Source organism: Nerophis ophidion, linkage group LG03 (assembly GCF_033978795.1).
Source record: "Nerophis ophidion isolate RoL-2023_Sa linkage group LG03, RoL_Noph_v1.0, whole genome shotgun sequence".
Lineage (NCBI taxonomy): Eukaryota > Metazoa > Chordata > Actinopteri > Syngnathiformes > Syngnathidae > Nerophis > Nerophis ophidion.
Genome location: NC_084613.1, coordinates 88,860,580 through 88,881,449, shown reverse-complemented (window position 1 = coordinate 88,881,449; position 20,870 = coordinate 88,860,580). Strand labels below are relative to the sequence as shown.

At 40.3% G+C, this 20,870-nt stretch overlaps 1 protein-coding gene across 3 annotated transcripts in view; it reads left to right on the top strand.

The window, feature by feature from the left end:
* The window catches only part of pld1a (phospholipase D1a), a 110,902-nt gene that overhangs the window by 9,267 nt on the left and 80,765 nt on the right, over positions 1–20,870 (top strand). For all 3 annotated transcript variants that reach the window (XM_061896350.1, XM_061896351.1, XM_061896349.1), the window contains exons 2-5: positions 7,898–8,095; positions 9,849–10,018; positions 14,216–14,358; positions 18,272–18,383. In XM_061896350.1, coding sequence (XP_061752334.1) covers positions 7,930–8,095; positions 9,849–10,018; positions 14,216–14,358; positions 18,272–18,383 — 591 coding nt within the window. In that variant the 5' untranslated portion in view covers positions 7,898–7,929. The remainder of the gene's footprint in view (positions 1–7,897; positions 8,096–9,848; positions 10,019–14,215; positions 14,359–18,271; positions 18,384–20,870) is intronic.

Here is a 20,870-nt window from a genome sequence, read left to right as displayed (position 1 = left end):
CACTTTGCGTCGATAACAGTCTGGATGGTTCGCTTCCCCTTTGGTCCTGATGACACAATGTTGAATATTTCCAAAAACAATTTGAAATGTGGACTCGTCAGACCACAGAACACTTTTCCACTTTGCATCAGTCCATCTTAGATGATCTCGGGCCCAGAGAAGCTGGCGGCGTTTCTGGATGTTGTTGATAAATGGCTTTCACTTTGCATAGTAGAGCTTTAACTTGCACTTACAGATGTAGCGACCAACTATATTTAGTGACAGTGGTTTTCTGAAGTGTTCCTGAGCCCATGTGGTGATATCCTTTAGAGATTGATGATGATTTTTGATACAGTGCCGTCCGAGGCATCGAAGGTCATGGTCATTCAATGTTGGTTTCTCTGAACCTTTTGATGATATTATGGAGCGTAGATGTTGAAATCCCTAAATTTCTTGCAATGTCACTTTGAGAAAGGTTGTTCTTAAACTGTTTGACTATTTGCTCACACAGTTGTGGACAAAGGGGTGTACCTCGCCCCATCCTTTCTTGTGAAAGACTGAGCATTTTTTGGGAAGCTGTTTTTAGAGCCAATCATGGCACCCACCTGTTCCCAATTAGCCTGCACACCTGTGGGATGTTCCAAATAAGTGTTTGATGAGCATTCCTCAACAATTCTAAAGTTAATGATTATTTGCACACAAAAATAAAGTTTATGAGTTTGAACATGAAATATGTTGTCTTTGTAGCATATTCAACTGAATATGGCTTGAAAAGGATTTGCAAATCATTGTATTCTGTTTATATTTACATCTAACACCATTTCCCAACTCATATGGAAACGTCACATGCTGCTGCGGAGCAGACATGTACGACATGATAACGTTAGCTGTGATGCTAACGGTGTAACAAATGGAGGAAGAATGAATTCCAAAGAAAAAACACACGGTGGTTCGCCTTCAAGCGGGAAGATGTTGAACTATTATGCGGCAAAAGTGTTGCTACAAAAAGTAGCAGCACTGCTAGTTTGTAGCATGATTTGAAAAGTCACCCGCTAGAGAATAAGGAGTGCTTAAAACTCTGCATGTCAACATCTCTGTTTGCTGCCAAACCAACAAAATGCCCTCGCAATCATTTCCAGATCAACACCGTTTGAAAAGAATAGTCAACCACAGAAGGAGATAACGTCCGCAGGAACCTACCACATAGTCAAGGACATACACTGTTTGATTAACTATTATGCAGCTCATTTTTATTTGACACTTATTGAAATATCTTGTGTGACATCATGCACAAAAGTGCACTCATAGCTTGTTTTAAAACGTCTCTGACAATCTTGCACTTTCTGTTTGGAAATGACATGAATGTTTGTGCCACTGTGCCAATAACTGTTTCATAAATACACTTTTAGTTGTGATTTCCCTCTCTGCATGAAAGTTTCAAAGTAGCATATATGAATGCAGTATGAAGAAGAATGTTTGAATGTAGACACATAGAATCATCAGACTGCTGTCATTATATGTAGCAAGTCTTCATTCTAAGGCCAAATATCCACATATATATGCTGTATGGTCACATGACCTAAACATATATATGCTGTATGGTCACATGACCTAAACATATATATGCTGTATGGTCACATGACCTAAACATATATATGCTGTATGGTCACATGACCTAAACATATATATGCTGTATGGTCACATGACCTAAACATATCCAGATATGAATAAAAGGCCATGTCGCCCAGCCCTACTTCATTATGCGCCTCACATTTTCAATGGGAGACAGGTCTGGACCACAGGCAGGCCAGTCTAGTACCCACACTTGTTGTAACACCTGGCTTGGCATTGTCTTGCTGAAATAAGCAGGGGCATCCATGATAACGTTGCTTGGATGGCAGCATATGTTGTTCCAAAAGCTGTATGTACCTTTCAGCATTAATGGTGCCTTCACAGATGTGTAAGTTACCCATGCCTTGGGCACTAATACACCCCCATACCATCACACATGTGTAAGTTACCCATGTCTTGTTCACTAATACACCCCCATACCATCACACATGTGTAAGTTACCCATGTCTTGTTCACTAATACACCCCCATACCATCACACATGTGTAAGTTACCCATGTCTTGTTCACTAATACACCCCCATACCATCACACATGTGTAAGTTACCCATGCCTTGGGCACTAATACACCCCCATACCATCACACATGTGTAAGTTACCCATGCCTTGGGCACTAATACACCCCCATACCATCACACATGTGTAAGTTACCCATGTCTTGGGCACTAATACACCCCCATACCATCACACATGTGTAAGTTACCCATGTCTTGTTCACTAATACACCCCCATACCATCACACATGTGTAAGTTACCCATGTCTTGTTCACTAATACACCCCATACCATCACACATGTGTAAGTTACCCATGTCTTGTTCACTAATACACCCCCATACCATCACACATGTGTAAGTTACCCATGTCTTGTTCACTAATACACCCCATACCATCACACATGTGTAAGTTACCCATGTCTTGGGCACTAATACACCCCCATACCATCACACATGTGTAAGTTACCCATGTCTTGTTCACTAATACACCCCCATACCATCACACATGTGTAAGTTACCCATGCCTTGTTCACTAATACACCCCCATACCATCACACATGTGTAAGTTACCCATGTCTTGTTCACTAATACACCCCCATACCATCACACATGTGTAAGTTACCCATGTCTTGGGCACTAATACACCCCCATACCATCACACATGTGTAAGTTAGTCATGTCTTGTTCACTAATACACCCCCATACCATCACACATGTGTAAGTTACCCATGTCTTGTTCACTAATACACCCCCATACCATCACACATGTGTAAGTTACCCATGCCTTGGGCACTAATACACCCCCATACCATCACACATGTGTAAGTTACCCATGTCTTGGGCACTAATACACCCCCATACCATCACACATGTGTAAGTTACCCATGTCTTGTTCACTAATGCACCCCCATACCATCACACATGTGTAAGTTAGTCATGTCTTGTTCACTAATACACCCCCATACCATCACACATGTGTAAGTTACCCATGCCTTGGGCACTAATACACCCCCATACCATCACACATGTGTAAGTTACCCATGTCTTGTTCACTAATACACCCCCATACCATCACACATGTGTAAGTTACCCATGCCTTGGGCACTAATGCACCCCCATACCATCACAGATTTTGGCTTTTCCACTTTGCGCCTACAACAATCCAGATGGTTCTGTTCCTCTTTGGTCCGGAGGACACAACGTCCACAGTTTCCAAAAAACAATTTGAAATGTGGACTCGTCAGACCACAGAACACTTTTCCACTTTGCATCAGTCCATCTTAGATGATCTCGGGCCCAGAGAAGCCGGCGGCGTTTCTGGATGTTGTTGATAAATGGCTTTGGCTTTGAAAAGTAGAGTTTTAACTTGATTTAACTTTCTGGGAAGCTTCATAGTTACATGACTTGGTGCTTGGCACATTTTAGCTGCTAGTGTGGTAACGTTAGCCTTTAAGTTTGTGTGCGTGTGTGCGACCTCCCTGTCCACGGTCGCAAAGGTCAGGCTCTTCACGACGTTAATGTTCAATCCCCGTTGTGCTACTTCCCCCTCAAGTGCAGCTCACAGGAAGAAAATAAAGAAATATGGCCGACATTGGCGTAGAAGTTTAAAACAGAACATTTAGAAAAGGCAGCGGCCTTAGTGACAAACTTTGTGTAATCTTGTCCTGAATTCGGTCTGGCAGGCAGGCACTCAATGTCTTGGTTGGTTCCGGCTGGGAGAATAAACACGATTGATTGATTGATTGATTGATACTTTTGTTAGTAGATTGCACAGTACAGTACATATTCCCTACAATTGACCACTAAATGGTAACACCCCAATAAGTTTTTCAACTTGTTTAAGTCGGGGTCCACCTTCATCAATTCATGGTAGAATGAAGAATTGAATCAGGAAAAAAATGTTCTCCTACTTCACCTTTTCTTCATTTCCTTTTTTCTCATCCTTCTTTTCCTCCTCCTACTTCTTCTCTTCTTCCTTCTCCTTTTAATTCTACTTCTCCCTTTCTTCTTTCTCCTTCTTCTCCTTCTCCTTTCTTCCTTCCTTCCTTCCTTTCATCAACCCTTTTCCTCTCTTGTCCTTCTTGGTTCTCAGCCAATCCTCCTTCTTTTCCTCCTCCTACTTCTTCTCTTCTTCCTTCTCCTTTTCATTCTCCTTCTCCCTTTCTTCTTTATTTTCTTCCTTCTTCTCCTTCCTTCCTTCCTTCCTTTTTTCCTTCCTTTCATCAACCCTTTTCCTCTCTTCTCCTTCTTGGTTCTCAGCCAATCCTCCTCCTCCTCCACCCACTGCACCTCCTCCATGGACGAGGGCGTGCGGGCACTAGAGAACATTTGAAAGGCACGCACAGCGAGGGAACGCTTACACGGCGAGCAGGCTGGCCGTTGCCAGGACGACCGCACAGGAAGCAGGAAGTAGCAGGAAGCGGAGATGATAACTTTTCTTCTGTCACATCCTGGGCAGGTGGCACTATCAGATGGTTGTGGTGCAGACGCACATGCTGGGAACATTCCGGCAGTCTGCAGCGGCCCTGGGGGAGGCGGCCAGTATTTGGAGTGCGGAGGACGATGATAACAGGCTGTCATGAAACAAAGGCTGCGCTCCCTTCTTTGTCAGCGGGTGTTGTTGACGGGGATCACACCTCCTTCACTGAAAGTATCTTCTATAAGGAGGCTCCGACAATCACACTGATAGGAATTGCACCTTTCACTTTCCCACCCAGACGCTACCAGTGTGGGTATTGATGTGTGTGTAGTCACGTGATATCCAGTGTTAGTCGTCAAAGAGGCCGATAAACCTTATTTGGGTCTGAAACCAGTAAGTTATTTAAACCTGCTTTGTAGGGTTGTGTGGTATAGTGTCGCGTTACTAATGGATCAAAAGCACTAATATATATTCTGGGAGATGAGGGGAGCAGTTAGCAGCAGCGGTGGCCACGCTCCAGCATTATTTCACTGCTTTAAGTCCCAATTCCAACCCTTTGATGCTGAGCACCATGCACACAGAGGAGCATGTTCGACAGCGCACCATCACAGAGTACGCGCCATTAACGTTTTTGACCTTCGGCCCGTTCCGTAGTTTGAGATAACGTGTAATGGCGTCCAGTCAGTAATCAGCTCGTCGATGCAGTTAACGCCGACTCAGCAGCTTGCCCCTCACCGCTCTGACTTGACGTCGACACGAGCAGTCGCATGTTGAACATGTTTCACGGACTTGTAGCGAGCGCGTCGTCACGGCGTGACATTGCTGGTTTGAAACTTTGAAAGCACCACTGATAGTCACACACGCACACTAGGTGTGGTGAAATGAGCCTCTGCATTCCACCCATTCCCTCGTTTCACACCCCCTGGGGGAGGAGAGGGGAGCAGTGAGCAGCAGCGGCGGCCCTGAAACACCCTCAGTTAGAGGAACTTTAAGACATGGCGGCTAACGTCCATGCGCAACCGCCAGTGTTTTAGCTTCTTTTTTTAACACGCCATTAACATTTTTGACCCCCGGCCCGTTCCCTAGTTTTAGGTCATGTGGGGTGAGGGGAGCAGTGAGCAGCAGCGGTGGCCACGTTCGAGCGTTATTTCGGTGCTTTAAGCCCCAATTCCAACCCTTGATGCTGAGTGCCATACATGCAGAGGAGCATATTCGGCAGCGCACCATCACAGAGTACGTGCCTTTAACGTTTTTGACCCTCGGCCCATTCTGTAGTTTGAGGTCATGAGGGGTGAGGGGAGCAGTGAGCAGCAGCGGTGGCCACGCTCAAGCATGATTTTGGTGCTTTAAGCCCCAATTCCAACCCTTGATGCTGGGCGCCATACACGCAGAGGAGCATGTTCGGCAGCGCACTGTCACATAGTACGTGCCTTTAACGTTTTTGACCCCTGGCCCATTCCGTAGTTTGAGGTCATGAGGGGTGAGGGGAGCAGTGAGCAGCAGCGGTGGCCACGCTCGAGCGTCACTTTGGTGCTTAAAGCCCCAATTCCAACCCTTGATGCTGAGCGCCATACACGCAGAGGAGCATGTTCGGCAGCGCACCGTCACACGATCGTTCTTCCCATGGCTGAACTTGTGAGAGCAGAAACTTTACACCTTGGCTTCCTGTCAAAATAAAAGACTCTTGTTGTCGTTGTTGTCATTTAAAACTGCTGCTTTAGTCTCCCTGGATGTTTCCACAAGTATCAAGTGTCAGCAAAAACGTGCTTTATTGTCCTTGCATGTAAGCCAGTAAGTGGTACTTTTACAGAGTGAATGTGGAGTCTGGAGTTTTGTCTTCAAAAGACACTTGGAATCTTCTTTTTAGCTTCCTTTTCTGCTTTTTTTTTGCATGAACAACATGCCGAGTCGTCATAAATCCTCTTCTCTGCTCAAGGCTGTAAAAAGGTTTTGAAGTTTAGAATCGCAAAAACTGCTTTTGCATGTTTCCGGGTGAAAAGATGCAAACAAAAATTAGATTAAAAAAACAAAACACATCTAACTACAAAACTAAATAAATGAGATCGTTAGCTAAAATAACAATCTACAAGCCCTGTTTCCATATGAGTTGGGAAATTGTGTTAGATGTAAATATAAACAGAATACAATGATTTGCAAATCCTTTTCAAGCCATATTCAGTTGAATATGCTACAAAGACAACATATTTCATGTTCAAACTCATAAACTTTAATATTTTTTTTGCAAATAATAATTAACTTAGAATTTCATGGCTGCAACATGTGCCAAAGTAGTTGGGAAAGGGCATGTTCACCACTGTGTTACATCACCTTTTCTTTTAACAACACTCAATAAACGTTTGGGAACTGAGGAAACTAATTGTTGAAGCTTTGAAACTGGAAAAGTTGGGCAAACTCCCATGCACCCTCAAGGACCCTGCCCAGAGTCTAGAGCTGGTCCACAGTTCCACCACCAGGACCAAAACCACACTGTTCCTCCTGAATCCGAGGTTGGACTATCCGGCGTAGTCTCCTCTCCAGTACACCTGAATAGACTCCTAAGGAGTGTGATCCCACCATAGTTGGAACACACCCTCTGGTCCCCCTTCTTAAAGAGAGGGACCACCACCCCGGTCTGCCAATCCAGAGGCACCACCTTCTTAAAGAGAGGGACCACCACCCCGGTCTGCCAGTCCAGAGGCACCACCTTCTTAAAGAGAGGGACCACCACCCCGGTCTGCCAATCCAGAGGCACCACCTTCTTAAAGAGAGGGACCACCACCCCGGTCTGCCAATCCAGAGGCACCACCTTCTTAAAGAGAGGGACCACCACCCCGGTCTGCCGATCCAGAGGCACCACCTTCTTAAAGAGAGGGACCACCACCCCGGTCTGCCGATCCAGAGGCACCACCTTCTTAAAGAGAGGGACCACCACCCCGGTCTGCCAATCCAGAGGCACCACCTTCTTAAAGAGAGGGACCACCACCCCGGTCTGCCAATCCAGAGGCACCACCTTGGAGAGTCTTGTCAACCAAGACACTGGAACATGTCCGACTTACAGCCGGCGATGCGGACCAAGCTCTGACACAGTTTCTAGATGTGTACCAAAAATAACGCTGTGCTAAAATGATAAAAAACTCAATAGAAAAATAAAAAATGCATTCCAAAAACATTTAATTATGTGGATATTATAAAAAATAGATATTACTGTGAGAAGTGGAGAAAGGGAGAAGTCAGTGTTTGGACTGTGAGGTTGATCTTTCTTTAGGCGCCAAACCTCGGTCCACTTTTCTAAAAATGTACTTTGGGTCAAAGGTTCATTTCCTCCCGGATGTTAAACGTGAACCACCATCTTTTTTCTTGTTGTGCTCCTCCAGGTGAGTCCTGCTCCACCTACCTGGTGCTAAGCATGCTGACCAAGACTCCGCCCACCATCAGCAACGTCAACCTGGTCAACGCAGAAAGCGCCGACGTGCAAGACGGAATCAAGATGGCCGACCTGGTGGAGAGCTTAGACGCCGGAGAGCTGGACTTTGACGAGGGAGAGGACGTGGACTACGATGGAAACTGCCCCGGTACGTGGGGGGGGGGGTACATGTCGATTGTTCTGGAAGTAAAAAGAGGAGCTGGAACACGATACTGTAAATATTATGGAAACTATCCACAACACGTGCAGTTTTTCCTAAGTAAAAGTGCTTTAGTAGTTATGAAGAATAAGTACAGCAGTGCCCTAGTTAGAAAGAAAATGGTATCTAAAAGTACAGTAGTAGTTATACATAAAAAGTACAGTAGATGTAAAGAATAAGTACAGTAGTTATGAAGAAAAAGTACAGTCGATTTTCTAAAGAATATGTAAAGTAGTTAGAGAGAAAGTCTGGTTCCAGTTTTAAAGAAAAAGTACAGTATTTAGAGAGGAAAAAGTACTGTAGTTTTAGAGAAATAGTACAGTATGTTATTAAGAAAAAGTACAGTAGTTAAGAAAATATACAGTAGTTATAGAGGGGGGTGGGGGGTTGCCCACATCTGAGGTCCTCTCCAAGGTTTCTCATAGTCAGCATTGTCACTGGCGTCCCACTGGATGTGAATTCTCCCTGCCCACTGGGTGGGAGTTTTTCCTTGCCCTTTTGTGGGTTCTTCCCAGGATGTTGTAGTCGTAATGATTTGTGCAGCCCTTTGAGACATTTGTGATTTGGGGCTATATAAATAAACATTGATTGATTGACAAGTACAGTAGTTGTGAAGAAAAAGTCCAGTAGTTTTAGACAAATAGTACAGTACTAGTTATAAAGAAAAACTACAGTATTTTGAGAGTAAAAAGTACAGTAGTTTTATAGAAATAATACAGTACTAGTTATAAAGAAAAAGTAAAGTACTTATAAACAAGTACAGTAGATTTTAAGAAAAGTACAGTAGTTATAAAGAAAAAGTACAGAAGTTTTAGAGAAATAGTACAGTACTAGTTATAGAGTACAGTGGTTATAAAAAAAAAGTACAGTAGATGTTAAGAAAAAGTACAGTAGTTATAAAGTAAATGTATGGTGATTATAAAGAATAAGTACAGTAGTTGTAAAGAAAGTACAGTAGATGTTATAAATAATATGTAAGGAATTTATAGAGAAAGTCTAATTCCAGTTATAAAGACAAAGTACAGTATTTAGAGAGGAAAAAGAACATTCACTATAAAGAAAAAGTACCGTAGTTACAAAAAAGTACAGTAGATATTAAGAAAAAGTAAAGTAGTTATAAATAAAATGTACAGTAGATGTTATAAAGAATATGTAAGTTCCAGTTATAAAGAAAAAGTACAGTATTTAGAGAGGAGAAAGTACATTTGCTATAAAGAAAAAGTACAGTAGATGTTAAGAAAAAGTACAGTAGTTCTAAAAAAAGTACAATAGTAGTTATGAATAGAAAGTACAGTAGATGTAATTAAGAAAAAGTACAGTAGTTGTAAAAAAGTACACTAGTTATAAAGACAAAGTACAGTAGATGTTATTAAGAAAAAATACAGTGGTTATGGAGAAAAAGTACAGTAGTTATAAAGAAAAAAAATACATTAGATGTCAAGAAAAAGTACAGTAGTGAAGTGAATGATATTTATCTAAATGTATGTGAAGTCAGCATGTAACAATCCTGAAAAAGGATTCTTTTGATAAGTCTATTATTTTATTATTTTACTTCTTTTGCTGCTCCATGCATGCTTGTCACTCGCCCTCTCTCTCTCTCTCTCTCTCTCTCTCTCTCTCTCTCTCTCTCTCTCTCTCTCTCTCTCTCTCTCTCTCTCTCTCACTCTTTCTCACTCTCTCTCTCTCTGTCACCCCCCCCCAGGTGATTGTGGTATTCCCTTTTCTTGCGTGTACTCCACTGTGGGCTTCAAGGAGGCCAACGCCAGAGTCTTCCTGCCCAGCGTCCCCATCAGCGCTCGCATCCTGGAGGTGGAGCGCTTCACCAGCGCCCAGGACCGCTTCAACCTGTCTCACCACCGCAGCGTCAACAAGGTGGGCCAAACACCTCCACCCACCATGCTTGCCAACACCTCCACCCACCACACTTGCCAACACCTCCACCCACCATACTTGCCAACACCTCCACTCACCACACTTGCCAACACCTCCACCCACCATGCTTGCCAACACCTCCACTCACCATACTTGCCAACACCTCCACCCACCATACTTGCCAACACCTCCACCCACCATGCTTGCCAACACCTCCACTCACCATGCTTGCCAACACCTCCACTCACCATACTTGCCAACACCTCCACTCACCACACTTGCCAACACCTCCACCCACCATGCTTGCCAACACCTCCACTCACCATACTTGCCAACACCTCCACTCACCATACTTGCCAACACCTCCACCCACCACACTTGCCAACACCTCCACCCACCACACTTGCCAACACCTCCACTCACCACACTTGCCAACACCTCCACCCACCACACTTGCCAACACCTCCACCCACCATACTTGCCAACACCTCCACTCACCATACTTGCCAACACCTCCACTCACCATACTTGCCAACACCTCCACTCACCATACTTGCCAACACCTCCACTCACCATACTTGCCAACACCTCCACCCACCATGCTTGCCAACACCTCCACTCACCATACTTGCCAACACCTCCACTCACCACACTTGCCAACACCTCCACCCACCATACTTGCCAACACCTCCACCCACCATACTTGCCAACACCTCCACCCACCATACTTGCCAACACCTCCACCCACCATACTTGCCAACACCTCCACCCACCATGCTTGCCAACACCTCCACCCACCATACTTGCCAACACCTCCACTCACCATACTTGCCAACACCTCCACTCACCACACTTGCCAACACCTCCACCCACCATGCTTGCCAACACCTCCACTCACCATACTTGCCAACACCTCCACTCACCATACTTGCCAACACCTCCACCCACCACACTTGCCAACACCTCCACCCACCACACTTGCCAACACCTCCACTCACCACACTTGCCAACACCTCCACCCACCACACTTGCCAACACCTCCACCCACCATACTTGCCAACACCTCCACTCACCATACTTGCCAACACCTCCACTCACCATACTTGCCAACACCTCCACTCACCATACTTGCCAACACCTCCACTCACCATACTTGCCAACACCTCCACCCACCATGCTTGCCAACACCTCCACTCACCATACTTGCCAACACCTCCACTCACCACACTTGCCAACACCTCCACCCACCATACTTGCCAACACCTCCACTCACCATACTTGCCAACACCTCCACTCACCACACTTGCCAACACCTCCACCCACCATACTTGCCAACACCTCCACCCACCATACTTGCCAACACCTCCACTCACCACACTTGCCAACACCTCCGCTCACCACACTTGCCAACACCTCCGCTCACCACACTTGCCAACACCTCCACCCACCATACTTGCCAACACCTCCACCCACCATACTTGCCAACACCTCCACTCACCATACTTGCCAACACCTCCACCCACCATACTTGCCAACACCTCCACCCACCACACTTGCCAACACCTCCACTCACCACACTTGCCAACACCTCCACCCACCATACTTGCCAACACCTCCACTCACCATACTTGCCAACACCTCCACTCACCACACTTGCCAACACCTCCACTCACCACACTTGCCAACACCTCCACTCACCATACTTGCCAACACCTCCACCCACCATGCTTGCCAACACCTCCACTCACCATACTTGCCAACACCTCCACTCACCACACTTGCCAACACCTCCACCCACCACACTTGCCAACACCTCCACTCACCACACTTGCCAACACCTCCACCCACCATACTTGCCAACACCTCCACTCACCATACTTGCCAACACCTCCACTCACCACACTTGCCAACACCTCCACTCACCACACTTGCCAACACCTCCACTCACCATACTTGCCAACACCTCCACCCACCATGCTTGCCAACACCTCCACTCACAAGTACAAAACGATTTGCAGGTGATTTTTTTTTTTTATTCAATTAAAAAAAAATCTCACTTATAAAACGATTTTTGTAGTTACAAAAACACTCTACAAGTACACAATTTTCTTAAAAAAAACATTTTTCTCAGTATAAAGACTATTTTCTTCAATAAAAACAATGATTGCAAGTATAAAACGACTTGCAGGTAAAAAACGAATTTTCTTCAATTAAAAAAAATTGAACTTATAAAACGATTTATTTTAGTTAGAAAGACATTTTAAAAGTACAAGACTATTTTCTTAAAATGAAAAATCTATTTCTCAATTATAATAACGATTTTCTTTAATAAAAAAAAAAATGATTGCAAGTTTAAAAACGATTCGCAAGTAAAAAAAAAAAAAAAACAATTTTCTTCAATTCCCCCCAAAAATTGCACTTAAACAATTTTTTTAGTTAGAAAAACACTTTACAAGTAAATGGGTTATACTTGTATAGCGCTTTTCTACCTTCGAGATACCCAAAGCGCTTTATAAAAAACTATTTTCTTTAAAAAAAAACACACTTTTTTCTCAATTATAAAAACTATTTCCTTCAATAAAAAAAAATTCCAGGTATAAAACGATTCGCAAGTTACATATTTTTTTTTCCAATTAAAAAAGAAAAATCACACTTATAAAACGATTTTCTTTAAAAAACACACTTTTTTATCAATTATTAGAACTATTTTCTTCAACAAAGAAAATATTGCAAGTATAAGACCATTTGCAAGTAAAAAAAACAATTTTCTTCAATTAAAAAAAAAATTGCACTTACAGAACTATTTCTTACTTGCGATGAGGTGGCGACTTGTCCAGGGTGTATACTGCCTTCCGCCCGATTGTAGCTGAGATAGGCACCAGCGCCCCCCGCGACCCCAAAGGGAATAAGCGGTAGAAAATGGATGGCAAAACACTTAACAAGTATAAGACTATTTTCTTTAATACAAATAAAAATTATTTTCAATTATAAAAACTATTTTCATCAATTCCCCAAAAATTATTGCAATTATAAAACAATTCGCAAGCAAAAAAAACTATTTTCTTCAATTCCCCCCAAAAATGTGCACTAATTAAAACAATTTTCTGGGTTAGAAAAACACTTTAAAAGTATAAGACTATTTTCTTGAAAAAAAAAAAAAAAACAACTTTTTCTCAATTATAAATACTATTTTCTTCAACAACAAAAAAATATTCCAAGTATAAAAAAAATTGCAAGTAAGAAAAACTATTTTCTTCAATAAAAAAAAATTGCACTTATTAAACAATTTTTTTTTAGTTAGAAAAAAAAATTCACACATATAAGACTATTTTCTTTAATACGAATACAAACTATTCTCAAGTAAAACAACTATTTTCATCAATTCCAAAAAATTATTGCAAGTATAAAAAGATTCGCAAGTAAAAAAAAACTATTTTTTGGATTCCCCAAAAAATGTGCACTTATAAAACTATTTTTTGGGTTTGAAAAACACTTTCCAATATGAGACTATTTTCTTTAATACAAATAAGAAATATTCTCAATTATAAAAACTATTTTCATCAATTCCCAAAAAGTTATTGCAAGTATAAAACGCTTCACAAGTAAAAAAATATATTTTCTTAGATTCCCAAAAATATTTGTACTTATAAAACCATTTTTTTTAGTTTGAAATATACTTTACAAGTATAAAACTATTTTCTTAAAAAAAAAAAAAATTCTCAATTATAAAAACTATTAAAAGATTGCAAAACAATTGGCAAGGAAAAAAAAACTATTTTCTTCGATTCCCCCCAAAATTTGCCCTTATAAAACTATTTCTTCAGTGAGAAAAACACTTTACAAGTATAAAAAATATTGCAAGTATAAAATGATTCACAAGTATAAAAACAATTTTCATCCATTAAAGAAACAATGCAGAAGTAAACCAACTATTGTTTTTTTTATTTGTAAATAGTTGGGCGTGAATACCATTTTTTTTGTGTTTTTGTAAATTTTTGCCAATAATTTCCCTCCTTAATCTCCCCTAACATTTACAATATGTCCCCCTTCTTTTCATCTTACTTGAAGTATTTCAATTATATATAACATATTTTTATTGAAGTATTTAATTATTAAAAATACAATTAATTTCCCGAGAAGGAAAACCCTTTTTTTCTCTTTCCTAAAAAAGGTTGCTTGTGTTGATGACCTTTTCAGTCGCTGCCGGCCGTCTTCAAGCTGGAGATGAAACACGGGGAGTTCACCTGGCTGGTGAAGAGGAAGGAGAAGCACTTCTTGGAGCTGCACAGAGAGCTCAGGACCTACAAGACCTTCATGAGGATTCCTCTGCCCTCACGAAGGTCAGCTGACACACACACACACACACACACACACACACACACACACACACACACACACCTGTTTTACACAACCACGTAAAATACTTCTGTGTATCATATTTACTTCATCTTGCCTCCTTTTACTAAGTGCGGCCTGGTGTTTGTACCATTAGATACATTTCATAATATAAAATAGGTAATGGCGACCATACCTGGCCTCAGGTCTTCATATTATATTATATTATTAATTATTATGTATTCAAACAGGGGTGTCCAAACTTTTTCCACGGAGGGCCGCACACTAAAAATGAAAGCATATGGGATTCATTGTTCTTTTCAAACAAGTCCTATATCTACTGTGAGCATTATGGCTCCCCTCAATTGTGGTGAGTGTTTCAGGTCCTGGCAACCCACAAGGGTCGCGGTCATTAAAGGGTTAAAAAGAAGTCTGTGAGGGGGCGTGGCCTGCGGACCTGCAGCGAAGCGGGGTGTGTCAGGATCGGCTGGGAGGTTAGTGACAGGTGCGTAGATGACACAGGTGTGAGTCTGATCACCTGTCGCTCTGTCAAAGGCAGCAGTCGGGAAGGAGAGGATGTTGTTGATGGTGGAGAACCAGCGAGAAACTTTAACACGGTTGAAAAGCACAAATCATTGCAAAATAAATCATTGTTCACAAAGATGAACACGGGCGTCATGTCCTGCCATTGGTGGTCCTGAGAACCCGGAGGAGCGAGACCTCCACCAAGTCATACGCTATATTGCCAAAAGTATTTGGCCACCCATCAAAGTGATGAGAACCAGGTGTCCTCATCACTTGGCCCAATGTATCAAATCAAGCACTTAGGCATGGAGACTGTTTCTACAAACATTTGTGAAAGAATGGGCCGCTCTCAGTGATTTCCAGCATGGAACTGTCATAGGATACCACCTGTGCAACACATCCAGTCAAGTGTGTGTGTGTGTGTGTATATATATATATATATATATATATATGTATGTATGTATGTATGTATGTATGTGTGTGTGTATATATATATATACTTACTTTGCTAGTCCCCCCTTCAACAAGCCAGAGGAGGCTTAGCTAAAATAAAAACTACAAATGTTATATACGAGACACAGTGAGTAACATAACATTATTTCACATTCTGATTTACAAATGCTCAGTTCCCTGACCGGGAATCGAACCCGAGCCGCGGCGGTGAGAGTGCCGAATCCTAACCACTAGACCTGCGTGTGTGCGTCCGCTGCTCCTGGCCAAATTTTTTTCAAACCAACGCGGCCCTGGAGTCAAAAAGTTTGGGGACCCCTGACGTACGATGTAAATAGTCATGAAAACAATGTAAATAAAACAATGTAAATAGTCATGAAAACAATGTAAATAAAACAATGTAAATAGTCATGAAAACAATGTAAATAAAACAATGTAAATAGTCATGAAAACAATGTAAATAAAACAATGTAAATAGTCATGAAAACAATGTAAATAAAGCAATGTAAATAGTCATGAAAACAATGGAAATAAAACAATGTAAATAGTCATGAAAACAATGTAAATAGTCATGAAAACAATGTAAATAAAACAATGTAAATGGTCATGAAAACAATGTAAATAAAACAATGTAAATAGTCATGAAAACAATATAAATAAAACAATGTAAATAGTCATGAAAACAATGTAAATAAAGCAATGTAAATGGTCATGAAAACAATGTAAATAAAGCAATGTAAATAGTCATGAAAACAATGTAAATAAAGCAATGTAAATAGTCATGAAAACAATGTAAATAAAGCAATGTAAATAGTCATGAAAACAATGTAAATAAAGCAATGTAAATAGTCATGAAAACAATGTAAATAAAACAATGTAAATAGTCATGAAAACAATGTCAATAAAGCAATGTAAATAGTCATGAAAACAATGTCAATAAAACAATGTAAATAGTCATGAAAACAATGTCAATAAAACAATGTAAATAGTCATGAAAACAATGTAAATAAAGCAATGTAAATAGTCATGAAAACAATGTAAATAAAGCAATGTAAATAGTCATGAAAACAATGTAAATAAAGCAATGTAAATAGTCATGAAAACAATGGAAATAAAGCAATGTAAATAGTCATGAAAACAATGTAAATAAAACAATGTAAATAGTCATGAAAACAATGTAAATAAAACAATGTAAATAGTCATGAAAACAATATAAATAAAACAATGTAAATAGTCATGAAAACAATGTAAATAAAACAATGTAAATAGTCTTGAAAACAATGTCAATAAAACAATGTAAATAGTCATGAAAACAATGTCAATAAAACAATGTAAATAGTCATGAAAACAATGTAAATAGTCATGAAAACAATGTCAATAAAACAATGTAAATAGTCATGAAAACAATGTCAATAAAACAATGTAAATAGTCATGAAAACAATGTCAATAAAACAATGTAAATAGTCATGAAAACAATGTCAATAAAACAATGTAAATAGTCATGAAAACAATGTCAATAAAACAATGTAAATAGTCATGAAAACAATGTCAATAAAACAATGTAAATAGTCATGAAAACAATGTCAATAAAACAATGTAAATAGTCATGAAAACAATGTCAATAAAACAATGTAAATAGTCATGAAAACAATGTAAATAGTCATGAAAACAATGTCAATAAAGCAATGTAAATAGTCATAAAAACAATGTCAATAAAACAATGTAAATAGTCATAAAAACAATGTCAATAAAACAATGTAAATAGTCATGAAAACAATGTCAATAAAACAATGTAAATAGTCATGAAAACAATGTCAATAAAACAATGTAAATAGTCATGAAAACAATGTAAATAAAACAATGTAAATAGTCATGAAAACAATGTCAATAAAACAATGTAAATAGTCATGAAAACAATGTCAATAAAACAATGTAAATAGTCATGAAAACAATGTAAATAAAACAATGTAAATAGTCATGTAAACAATGTCAATAAAACAATGTAAATAGTCATGAAAACAATGTCAATAAAACAATGTAAATGGTCATGTAAACAATGTCAATAAAACAATGTAAATAGTCATGAAAACAATGTAAATAAAACAATGTAAATAGTCATGTAAACAATGTCAATAAAACAATGTAAATAGTCATGTAAACACATTGAATGAGAAGGCGTGTCCAAACTTTTGTCCTGTACTGTATATATATGTGCTCAAACTTGATTTTCAAATATTTAAATGACTTGTCCAGGGTGTGCCCCGCCTTCTGCCCGATTGTAGCTGAGATAGGCACCAGCGACCCCAAAGGGAATAAGCGGTAGGAAATGGATGGATGGACATTTTTTTTCTTACTCTATGCTAAGCTAGGCTAGGCTTAAGATAATCCATATCCAGAGTGTAATTTGCTGCAAAAAGGACCTTTTTGTTGGCGTACAGCAAGTGTGGGGAACCTCTGGCTGTGGATCCAGATGTGGCTCTTTTGAGGACTGCATCTGGCCCTCAGATCACATTGTTTTACACAAAAAGTATTGAATAATTCTGCTGGTAATTGCAGTGTTAAAAATAATGTTCAAAATATAAAAACATTTCATGTGTTTTAATCCATCCATCCATCCGTTTTCTACCACACCTGTTCAAGAAATCGCATTAATGGTAAGATGTATTTTATTTAAAGAGACTTATTTTGGTCTAAAAATGTGTGTTAAAACATTCTTATATGGCTCTGGCGGAAGTAGGTTTTAAAATATTTGGCTTGAAAGCAGCAGCAAGCTGACATGGAAAAGTTATGTTGACTTTATTTGAGGACTTCTCCCTCAGCAGCTGGGAATATTGGACACCTTCTTCTTTCTGCCCAGGGCTGATGGCGGCGCTAACACCATTAGCTTAAGCAAACACCTCCTTACTGCATCCACTGGAAATGTTTTATTTTTTGGATCTCAGCCACACAGTGAGGAGGAGGACGGTGAGGAAGAGCGAGGTGAGGAAGATACCTTCCCTGCCCAGAGGCGGAGGAGACGAGCTGGTGCGGGACGAGCAGGTGTCCAGCAGGCGGGTACGTCACAACCTTCCAATTGGGGCCCAAGCAGGACTTTCAATGTTGCCCAACATAAATATATTATTTCCACATACTTTCACTTAAGTGACAATAACTGAAACTATTCTTAACGTATTATGGGCCTGCTTTGAAGCAAGCACTGCCTGGACTTCTCCGTTTATTCTTTTTATTTCTGCTGCATTTAATACGGGACCAAGCAGCCAAAGAGCCCCGACATAACTTATGTCCTTGGAAAAGTCGACGGTGCTAATTAATTTTGGAACATTCTGTGTTCGCTTGGTATCGGTATCAATAAATAAGAGTTGGACCATATCGGATATCGGCAAAAAAGCCATCATCAGACATCCATACAAAAACCCAGCCCCCCTTGCAGCACTAACTCTTCCGGGACAGACACTACTATACACCCCCCCCCCCAAGACAAGGCTAAATCTGACATACCGATACGTGTTTTGATACACTCTAATAAAATATTACGATCGCCGGTATGGAAAGCCGTGCTAAGATGAAGAAGCAGCAACATAGACGACAGAATCCATCGTTAGCAATAGAATGATTAGTCATTTTTGCCAGGGCGGTCTGCGTAGAGCAGGGGTGTCAAACGTAAGGCCCCCGGGCTGGATCAGGACCTCAAACAGGTTTTAATTGGCCCGCGGGATGCGTTGGCTAAGTATGAAAATGAGACACAATGTTTGAATGAAAAAAACTGCTGTTCTAAATGTGTCCACCAGATGTCGCAATAGTAATTATTTGTATCTGTAGATGATGCTACAAATGTGAAAACAAAACAGACATGATGTCAATGAAAATAATCAAACTATATAAATAACATCCTGTCATTTGATTTTAATACTATTTTTTATATTGATAAATTAAAAATGAACACCCAACCAGTTGACTGATGAACATTTTCACATAATTTATTCAGAAAGTATAAATAACGACAAATAAAGATAGAATACAATCAACAGCATCATGTAAGTGTAAAATTAAAGTTATTTTCAGAATGTGCTTGTTCTATTTTTACACAAAGAAAACAATCTAAAGTTGTCTTTATTTTTAAGTTTTCATGCCATGAGTTTAGCAGTCCGGCCCACTTGGGAGTAGATTTGTCTCCATGTGCCCCCCCCCCCCCCATCTAAAATGTGTCTGACACCCCTGCCCTAGAGTGATTTGCCCTGAAACTATAATAAAATGATATTATCAAGTATTTCAAGCTAGTTTATTAGCTTCAATGAAGCCAGAAGTTCACAGCACAGACAACAGGCCCATCAACATTTCTACTAAAACTTTGTAGTTACTAAAGTAGTCGTGGTGTGTTAAAATAATACAAGTGTGAGATTGCAATTACCTACCAGTTCAATTCATGAGGGAAGTTTCTCCTATTTTGGTTGCCTATGTAAAAAAAACATGTTTACATGTAAACAAAAAAAGCATGCTGTATTATTTTCTGTTTGTCTACAATTAGGGATGTCCTGATCCGATATTGATATCGCATGTCGGTTTGATATCATCAGGAAAACAAGTATGGATAATATGTGCTTGCATGTCAAATGTGTGATATCATGTGCGATACTATAGTAACTTTGCAGTTACTATAGTAGTCATGATGTTTTTAAACATACAAACCCTGTTTCCATATGAGTTGGGAAATTGTGTTAGATGTAAATATAAACAGAATACAATGATTTGCAAATCCTTTTCAAGCCATATTCAGTTGAATATGCTACAAAGACAACATATTTGATGTTCAAACTCATAAACTTATTTTTTTTTGCAAATAATAATTAACTTAGAATTTCATGGCTGCAACACATGCCAAAGTAGTTGGGAAAGGGCATGTTCACCACTGTGTTACATCACCTTTTCTTTTAACAACACTCAATAAACGTTTGGGAACTGAGGAAACTAATTGTTGAAGCTTTGAAAGTGGAATTCTTTCCCATTCTTGTTTTATGTAGAGCTTCAGTCCTTCAACAGTCCGGGGTCTCCGCTGTCCTATTTTACGCTTCATAATGCGCCACACATTTTCCATGGGAGACAGGTCTGGACTGCAGGCGGGCCAGGAAAGTACCCGCACTTTTTTTTTTTACAAAGCCACGCCGTTGTAACACGTGCTGAATGTGGCTTGGCATTGTCTTGCTGAAATAAGCAGGGGCGTCCATGAAAAAGACGGCGCTTAGATGGCAGCATATGATGTTCCAAAAGCTTTATGTACCTTTCAGCATTAATGGTGCCTTCACATATGTGTAAGTTACCCATGCCTTGGGCACTAATACACCCCCATACCATCACACATGCTGGCTTTTACACTTTGTGTCAATAACAGTCTGGATGGTTTGCTTCCCCTTTGGTCCGGATGACACAATGTCCAATATTTCCAAAAACAATTTGAAATGTGGACTCGTCAGACCACAGAACACTTTTCCACTTTGCATCAGTCCATCTTAGATGATCTCGGGCCCAGAGAAGCCGACGGCGTTT